Source organism: Pristiophorus japonicus, chromosome 3, assembly GCF_044704955.1.
Source record: "Pristiophorus japonicus isolate sPriJap1 chromosome 3, sPriJap1.hap1, whole genome shotgun sequence".
Taxonomy (NCBI): domain Eukaryota; kingdom Metazoa; phylum Chordata; class Chondrichthyes; family Pristiophoridae; genus Pristiophorus; species Pristiophorus japonicus.
Window position 1 is genome coordinate 190,587,371 of NC_091979.1, and position 9,347 is coordinate 190,596,717.

The 9,347-nt window shown below is 47.1% G+C and overlaps 1 protein-coding gene across 2 annotated transcripts in view; it reads left to right on the forward strand.

Annotated features, from left to right (window-relative positions):
• The first annotated feature begins 1,277 nt into the window (after window positions 1-1,277).
• LOC139260043 (disco-interacting protein 2 homolog A-like) overlaps window positions 1,278-9,347 on the forward strand; it is a 441,929-nt gene continuing 433,859 nt past the window's right edge. Inside the window, exon 1 of one of the 2 annotated variants that reach the window (XM_070876128.1) lies at window positions 1,278-1,492. In XM_070876128.1, coding sequence (XP_070732229.1) covers window positions 1,423-1,492 — 70 coding nt within the window. In that variant the 5' untranslated portion in view covers window positions 1,278-1,422. The remainder of the gene's footprint in view (window positions 1,493-9,347) is intronic. The other variant, XM_070876127.1, reaches the window with a different exon arrangement.

A 9,347-nucleotide genomic window follows, 5' to 3' on the forward strand; every position in this document is an offset into this window, starting at 1 on the left:
CAGCTGGGGCCCTAGCACAGAACCTTGCGGTACCCCACTAGTCACTGCCTGCCATTCTGAAAAGTACCCATTTACTACTACTCTTTGCTTCCTGTCTGCCAACCAGTTCTCAATCCACGTCAGCACACTACCCCCAATCCCATGTGCTTTAACTTTGCACATTAATCTCCTGTGTGGGACCTTGTCGAAAGCCTTCTGAAAGTCCAAATATGCCACATCAACTGGTTCTCCTTTGTCCACTTTACTGGAAACATCCTCAAAAAATTCCAGAAGATTTGTCAAGCATGATCTTCCTTTCACAAATCCATGCTGACTTGGACCTATCATGTCACCATTTTCCAAATGCGCTGCTATGACATCCTTAATAATTGATTCCATCCATTTTACCCACTACTGAGGTCAGGCTGACCGGTCTATAATTCCCTGCTTTCTCTCTCCCTCCTTTTTTAAAAAGTGGGGTTACATTGGCTACCCTCCACTCGATAGGAACTGATCCAGAGTCAATGGAATGTTGGAAAATGACTGTCAATGCATCCGCTATTTCCAAGGCCACCTCCTTAAGTACTCTGGGATGCAGTCCATCAGGCCCCGGGGATTTATCGGCCTTCAATCCCATCAATTTCCCCAACACAATTTCCCGACTAATAAAGATTTCCCTCAGTTCCTCCTCCTTACTAGACCCTCCGACCCCTTTTATATCCGGAAGGTTGTTTGTGTCCTCCTTAGTGAATACTGAACCAAAGTACTTGTTCAATTGGTCTGCCATTTCTTTGTTCCCCGTTATGACTTCCCCTGATCAGATTGCAGAACCTTGTTTTTACATCGAAAATCTTTGCCACAATTTTAGGTTATATTTTAGGTTATATTCTCGACATTTGCTTTCCCAACTAAAGGGGGGAAATATCCCTGCTGCAGCAAAGTCCGACGAAAACCGTGACGTTTCCCGCTGCGGTTTGTTTTCTTCCACTGCGTTCCGCCAATGGCGCGTCAGGCATGCTCTCCGCCAATCAGAGGTCGAGTGGCGAACAGCTCCTCGGCGGTTGGGAGAAGGAGTCGTACAAATGGACCAATGAGAAGGTGCTGGATGCGAACAGCTGTTGCCGGGTGGGACGGTCAGGCAGCTGGTGACCAATCAGGTAGGCGCGCTGTTTCTTTCACTTTGCGGAGAGCGGGGGGGGGGTAGGAGGCTCACGTGATTGCGCTGTGCGTGCGCGCGGACCAGGAGGTTGGGCGGGCAGCGCGCGGGCTCAGCGGTTGGGCGAGCGAGCGGTCGGCGCGCGCACCGGGCGGAGTGAGGGGCCGGCCGGCCGGCAGGCAGGCGGAGGGGAGGACCATTGGTGGCGCGTGCTAGCGCTATGGCAGCGCTGAGGAGAGCGTGAGAGACAGAGACACCGAGAAAAGCGAGCCGGGGCCATAGCCGGCATGGAAACACCCAGCCTCCCTCACGATGTGAAGGTGAAATTAGCCGAGCTCGAACTCGAGCTTTCCGAAGGTAAGAGTTGTTGCCCAGAGGGTGTTTTAAAAAAAATAATAAAACAGCGAAAATCGGAGGAAGCGGACCCCGGCGCCGGCCGACACCCGGCATCGTAAGCCGATTGTGGCAATGCAGGTTGGATTTAACAGTGTGCAATGGATGGCTGCTCCCGAAAGAGAGGGGCGCAGTCTAGTCTTTCCTTCATATGCCCTTGCAAACATTTAATTTTGATGCAAGTGGGCCATGTTGGTGGAAATGGACAAGCGGCATCCCGGCTGACAAGTTGCAATCTGCAGATGCACTGGAGGAAGCCGTTTGCATGTTAAATAGCGTGCCGTATCGTCTGGAGTTACCCAGGATGACAGGCTAGTTAGTGAGCTTCAACTATTTGGCTTCCGATTATTTCCAGTTATGACGGCAGCTGCTTGCTTCAGTGGGAAAATGCACTCAAGGAAAAACTGGAACCTTCAATTTGGAGTCAAAATATTTGGGGTCAGTATTGAAGGCTGGCATGGTGTGGCAATATTTATATTGCTATTGTAGGTGACAACGATGAAGTTTTTCTTGCGATTTTGATCCACAAATACTAAGATGCTGAATTAATTCAGCCCCCTTTCGGTCTGTTTTTGCTGACCCTTTTTTTTTCTGGTTGCTGTGTGTTAACAGTATTTTGCAACCCTAAAACTGAGCTGATTAATCAGTTGATTTTTTAAAAAACAGTCGTCATTTTTTACATTGTTTTAGTGCTAATAGCATACTACATAAGATCAAATTCCTGATAAAGATCCTTGGATGAGACTTGCAGACCTTGTAAACCTTATTTGCCTCTACCCTCGCGTCTCTTGATCTGCAAATAAGGTCTTTAATAGGTGACGTTTCTGAAGGATGTTCTGTGAATCGAGCTCAATAGATTGCATTCTTGCCTCGTGTGCATAATAATAGACATCTGAAAGCTAGTTACAAATAATTTAATTGAAAAATCCAGATTCTGCAGCAGTAGTTTTAAAATGCCATCTGAACCCCCAAAAATTGATGACTGACTTGAAATAATGTCCTGGTTTTTGATCTGTAGAAATTTTTTGTTTTGTGTTGAGATTTGGTTTGTGTGGTTAATGATTCTGTGGTGTGATGAAGGTGCTCAGCGCCCTCCCGGATCCCCACTTAGGGCGATCTTTGGCCAGGGGCTCCCAGGTGTCAGTGGGGATGCCGCACTTTAAAGGGAGGCTTTGAGGGCGTCCTTGTAACGTTTCCGCTGCCCACCTTTGGCTCGTTTGCTGTGAAGGGGTTCCGAGTAGAGCACTTGCTTTGGGAGTCTCGTGTCTGGCATAGAAACATAGAAAATAGGTGCAGCAGTAGGCCATTCGGCCCTTCGAGCCTGTACCGCCATTCAATGAGTTCATGGCTGCGAACTATGTGGCCTACCCAGCAGAGCTGATCAAGTGTGTTCAATGCTGGGGATGTTGGCCTGGACGAGAACGCTGATGTTGGTGCGCTTTACCTCTCTAACAGGAAACTTGAGTTTTAAAACCTTGTAGACAGAAAAGCTTAAGGGACGTAACGGGTTCCAAGTTACAAGATCCTGGGGAAAATTCTTTGAGTAAGAGATGGCCCAATGAGTCTAAATTTCAACTGCTTGTACAAAATGCTTTGATCAAGATGACAATACATTGAGGTACGATGCAACTTGGAAAACAAGTAAGATTCAGAAATGATTGCTTTTGTGTGAGATGGCAATTTTTTAAGCCTGAGTAAGAATAACTCAACAAAATGGTGAAGAGATGCTGTCATTACAGTATATTTTTAATGGGGAATATGGGTTCAGTCGATACATGAAGGTCATTTGTAGGCCTTCTGTTGGAGTTAAACCTGATAATTATCCCCTCCCCCCATTTCTGAGGAGGGGAATGGTGGTGATTTTGAAAGGAAGCAGGCAATAATTTGGGATGGGGAATTGTTTTCAGAGTCGGCTTGGAGTGGGTGGGGTTGGGGGTGAAGGGTGGAAGGTAAGTTGAGTGGTTAGAATTCAAAGAAAGTATCTTTTTGATAAAATGAAAGCAAACGTGGGAGCAAGGACTACTTTCTGTGATGTGTTCTTGTTTCACCTGTGCATAGTCCAAAGGAATATTGTCATTCTCACTTCAGCACTTCAGTTCTCTTTTATATATGCACCTGAAAAGACTTGTATGGCAGCTAAAGCCATCAGCTCCCAAAATTTGTTTCAGTCTCCGAACGGGCATCCAGCTGTTGCCCTTTAGGATGCCATGGCATAGGTATTGCTATTGACTGGGTTGCCCTCACAGCCATGTTGTTCTTCTACAGCACTATTTTGAAGAAGAACAGGGGTGTTGTCCTGGTGAATATTTATCCCTCAATCAACATCAATTTATAAAAACAAATTATTTGGTCATTATCACATTGTGGGAGCTTGCTGTGCGCAAATTGGCTGCCACGTTTCTACAGTACAACAGTGACTACACTTCAAAAAGTACTTAATTGGCTCTAAAGCGCTTTGGGACGTCCGGTGGACGTGAAAGGCGCTGTATTTTTTAAATTTCTTTAAGAAATGTTCAGGAGGTACCTTGGAATTAAATCATTTTGAAAATAATGTGATTGCTTGTTGCAAAGACTGAAGTAAGATGGTTTTGACTCAGAGGGAGCTTGTAATACTTGCAAAAAACTAACATGACATAAGGGTGTGATGAAATGTACGCGAGCGTGGGGACAAGACAATGAAAATAAGTGAAATCCAGTCATAAATCACTAGTGTTATTGAAATTAATTGGAACTAAATATTAGGCTGGAATTGAAAAGCAGTTGAGTACGTGCAATTGAAAGGCAGTTGAGCATTATTGCCTTGCAGTTTTTATAATGAGTACCGTAAAACTCCTTTTTTCAGTGTGCTCTGAAGGCAAAGGTGATGTCCATGTGTTGTGTGTACAAGGGTATGCTACGATTTAAGTCTTCATCGATTTTGAGGGACTGCCTATGATGATGCCACAATTGCACAAGATGTGGTCATCTCATCATTCTATATGATCCAACAGCTTCACATGAAATACCAGTAAGGAAGCTTCAAACAGCTTCTACTTTTTAGTAGTATCTCGGGTGGTTCCCACTGTATGTAGAAGTTAAGAGTTAAAGCACCGATTAGCTTAAATGTGAGTACACAGTTGGAACTGGAGTATAATTTCTCTTAATCATTCAATCTACCCCGCAACCACCAGTGTCAAATGTATATCTTTCCTCACTGTGGTTGTCTTTAACTGCATTCTTATGTCACTAATTAACAAAGAACTGTTCTGTATCCATGAATGCTGAAGTGGCATTTCTTAAGAACTGCTTTCAGGCCAGAAGGTGCTGCAAAGTCTTTGGAATTATCATTCATTATAAGGCAAGTAATTTACTAATTGGGATATATTGACGTTTCATTGTATATCTCAGGCCATGCTAAAGTGTAGAGTCTTTGGGCCCAAGTTTCCACAAGAAAAAAAACGGCGCCTAAAAAAATCCTCGGTATTCTCCACCGACTTACAGGTCCTGTGGCACCCGGCGCAGCCGGCATGAGCTGTGGGGGGGGCAGAGTCAGGTCCCTGCGCTGAAAACAGTGCCGGGACCTCTGCACATGCACGCTACAGTCGGCACGCAAGTGCAGTAGCTCCAGGCGCCGAACTGTGTGGGAAGGGCCCGAAGCACGCAGCCCCTAGCCCTGGCCCAATGGCCTCACTGGGGCTGTGTGAATGAGGCTCCTCCCACGACCAGCTCCTGCTCCCCGCCCGACCAGACCCGACACTCGCCCCCCCCCCCCCCCCCACCCACCGTCGACCCGACCCGACCCGACACCCGCTCCGCCCCCCCCCCCCCCGCCGACCAGACCCGACCCGACACCCGCTCCCCCCCGACCCGAGACCCGCTCCCCCCCCCGCCCCGACCGAGACCCGCTCCGCCCCGACCCCACACCCGCTCTCCTCCCGCCCCGACCGAGACCCGGCACCCGCTCTCTTTCCCCCCCCCCCCCCCCACCCGCTCGCTCTCCCCCCCCCGACCCGCTCTCCCCCCCCCCCCCCCCCCGACCCGCTCCTCTCCCCCCCCCGACCCGGCACCCGCTCCCCCCCCGACCCACGCGCTCCCCCGACCCCCCCCCCCCCCCGACCCGCTCCCCCCCCCCCCCGACCCGCTCCCCCCCCACCCCCGACCCGCTCCCCCCGACCGGCTCACCCCCGCCCCCCCCCCCCCCGACCCGCTCTCCCCCCCCCCCCCCCCCCCGACCCCCGACTTTCAAATCAGGCGTCAGTGGCCAGACACGCCCCCTTTTGAAGAAAAAATTCTGTTCTAAACTAGAACTGTTCTACCTGACTAGAACTGCAGAAGAAAAAATGTGGAGAATTGCGATTTCTAAAATAGTCCGTTCTCCACCAGTTGCTCCTAAAAATCAGGCGCGAATCATGTGGAAACTTGGGCCCATAGTTAGCAGTTTATGGTTTTCTGGGCTACTTGATTTACTGAGATACTTGATATATTTTTACTTTTGTTGGAAGAATAACTCAAACTTCAGTCTGCAGTTGTGTTTTGGTATTAGTAGTATTTACCACATGCAAAAACTGTTTCTCAATGCAAATTCCTCATACTTTTTTTTTAGTTAAAACTGTAGACAGTCGTTTTAATTACATAATCATTGGAAATTCCTTTTATTTCTGGCCTCCTTTATACTAAACAAACTTAATTATAGAATCCATGTGAGCGCAGTGGCTTTGTGACTACGGATCACAAAGTTAAATACTTTCGGATGAAGTTTGACAATGGCCTGATCCTAGAGTATTCATGTGGGAATAATCTTGTGTTTTGTCTAATTTAGGTGAAAAATTTGCCAAGTTTTAAAAATTATTCACATGGGCGATTGGCATAGTCTCTATTTTAGCTCAAGCTTTGAATAAAGGGATAGAGATGCTTAGCCTTGGTTCCCATACCCACAGTTGCTGTTCGAGGAGGGCTGTGGACGTTATTTTTCTGTGCATTTATTTGAACACCAGACAGAAGCAGGAGAATTTTCAATTTTTTTTTTTTTAAAAAAGCTTGCTAGATATTTATCCTTAAACTCTCATTAAACGTGAGCTTAATGGGAGTGAAAAAAACACGTGGCTTCCAAAGTTTTAGAAAGGGGGAGTTTGCTGCACTGTCAGAAGCACATGGAACACCTGGGTGCTAGGGTTGATCCTGATCTGTGCTGAATTAGCTCTTCTCAGCCTAGACAGTGACATAAATGCTGTAATTCTCTCCATTGTTTGCTGCAGTGTGTCTGGGTGAGAGAGGGAAAAATTGGCCATTGGAGTTGTTGCTGTAAATCAGATCACTCCCACACATATTAAAGCTAAAAATGAACAAATTTAGACTGAGGGGGAAGAATCCTGTGCAGGCACTTGTTTTTCATAGTGGAGTATATGGAAAAATACACTTACTCGTCTTCACTACTTTCCTTCCTCAGCCTCTGCTCCGGATGACTTCTCATCCTCGGTGATTTCAACCTCCATCTCAATTCATCATGCTCTTTCTCCTCTGAGCTCACTACCTTCCCCTAATCTTTCCCTCCATGTAAAATCCCGGATCCATATTCACGGCCACCCCCTTGACTTTGCCATCTCTCGTGGCCTTGCTACTCCCATCGTGTCTATCACAGATAAGGCCATCTCTGACCACTTCCTCGTATAGCACTCCACCCTCACCGCCGACAATAAGTGTGTGAGGAGCTCATCGACTTCTTTGTCTTTAAGATTGAGACCATTTGTTCAGCTGCATCTGCTACTTCCCTTCCTTCCCCATGCCCACCAGGCCAAACCTCCTCGAAGGACCCTAACCCCCCACCATGCCCGAGCCTTGACCTCCAATCTTTCTTCAGTTTCTCTCCGATCTCCCCTCATGACCTCTCCGAGCTCATCTTTCTATGAGACCCACTTCCTGCTCCCGAGGCAATCTAGGCAACAGTGACCATAATATAATGCACTTGAAGATAATTGAGAAGGACATAAGTATGATAAAAACCAGGCTAATACTTTGGAAAATAGCTGATTTTTGAGGGGCTCAGAATAGAACTTGGGAAAATAAAATGGCAACAATATTAGCAAACAATGATATAAAACAGCAATGGGAAACATTTAAAATGGTGTTCAACAGAGGGCAGGAACAATATATTCTGCTAAACGGAAAGAACAAACTAAACACTAATGAGACTTCATGGATGAATAAAGCCATACGGGAAAAATTGAGGCTAAGGAAAGAGGCATACATTAAGTGCATAGAAAGCAGGGGAGTGCATGATGAGGAAGAATACGAAAAGATTAGGAGAGAAGTCAAAAAAACAATTTGGGGGAACTATAACTATGAAGTTATCAAGGAACATAAAACAAAATAGTAAAATATTTTACAGGCACATCAATAAAAAGCAAGGAAGGTTGGGATGGGAATAGGGCCATGAGGGATATACCGGATAATACCACAGATAATGATGGAGATATGGCAGAAATATTAAATCATTATTTTGCGAGAGTATTTACCCAGGAGATGGAACAGGTGGACATGACATTGGATGATGATATTAGCAATGAGATAGTTTTATTTAAAATAAAAAGAGGGGATTAGTTTATTTAATACATCAAACTCAAAGAGGATAAAACCCCTGTTTCGGATGGATTGCATCCACACACTTTAAAAGAATCGAGGGAAGAGATAGCGAAGGTATTACAACACATATTTAATAATTCATTAGAAAAAGATGTTGTCCCCAGGACTGGGGGATCGCGAACATAATACCTTTATTTAAGAAGGGGGCTAGAACATGTCCAGGGAATTATAGACTAGTCAGCTTAACATCGGTGGAAGAGAAAATAATGAAATCCTGACTAAAGGAGAAAATAGAAGGACATCTAGAAACCAAAAATATAATAACGAATAGTCAGCATGGATTTCAAAAGGGAAGGTCTTGATAAACCTCATTGAATTTTTTGAGGAGGTAACTGAGAGTGGACCATGGTAATGCAGTAGATGTAATTTATCTATATTTTCAAAAAGCCTTTGATTAGATACCACATAGTATATTAATAAATAAGGTCAGGGAATGCAGAATTGATAGCTAGCTGGCTTGAAAACAGAAAGCAGAGAGTAGGGGTAAATCGTAGGAATTCACAGTGGCAGAAGGTGGGTGGTGATGTTCCACAAGGATCAGTGCTAGGACGACAGTTGTTCACAATTTATATTAACAGTCCGAGGTCTAAGTCGGTGATTGGAGTGTGGGCAGATAGAAACATAGGGGTCAAGTTTCGGGCTGCGCCTAGAACAGTGCAGTCCCGTGAGCCACACCTGATTTCGATGCTCAAAACCGCACCGAAAACTTACCTCGGTATCTTCCACTCCCTCAGGTCGATCCAGGCCCTCGGCGCGACGCAGCACAAGCTGTGGGGGGTTGGGGGGGGGGGGGGGGGCGGGGGGTGGGTGCAGAGCCAGGTCCCTGCGCTGAAAACAGTGCCGGGACCTCTGCACAGTGTGCACGCAGATGCAGTAGCTCCAGGCGCCCGAAAATATGTGGGAGGGGCCTGAAGCATGCCACTCCGAGCCCTGGCTGAATGGACTCACTGGAGCGGCGAAGATCACACTACACCCCCCCACCCCCATCTCCTGCTCTGGCTGTGGCTCCAGCTTCCTCCCCTGATCAGCTGACTCTCCCTCTGACTTCGCTGCCCTGCGCGCCCCCCTAGCTCCCGCTCCGCTGCCCGCTTTCCCCCCCGCCCCCCGGCTCCTGCTCTGCTGCCCGCCGCGCCCCCCCCCACCCCGCCTCAAGTCCAGTCCGCTCCCTCTTCCTTCGGCAGGACCCGTTCAGCCTCCTCCC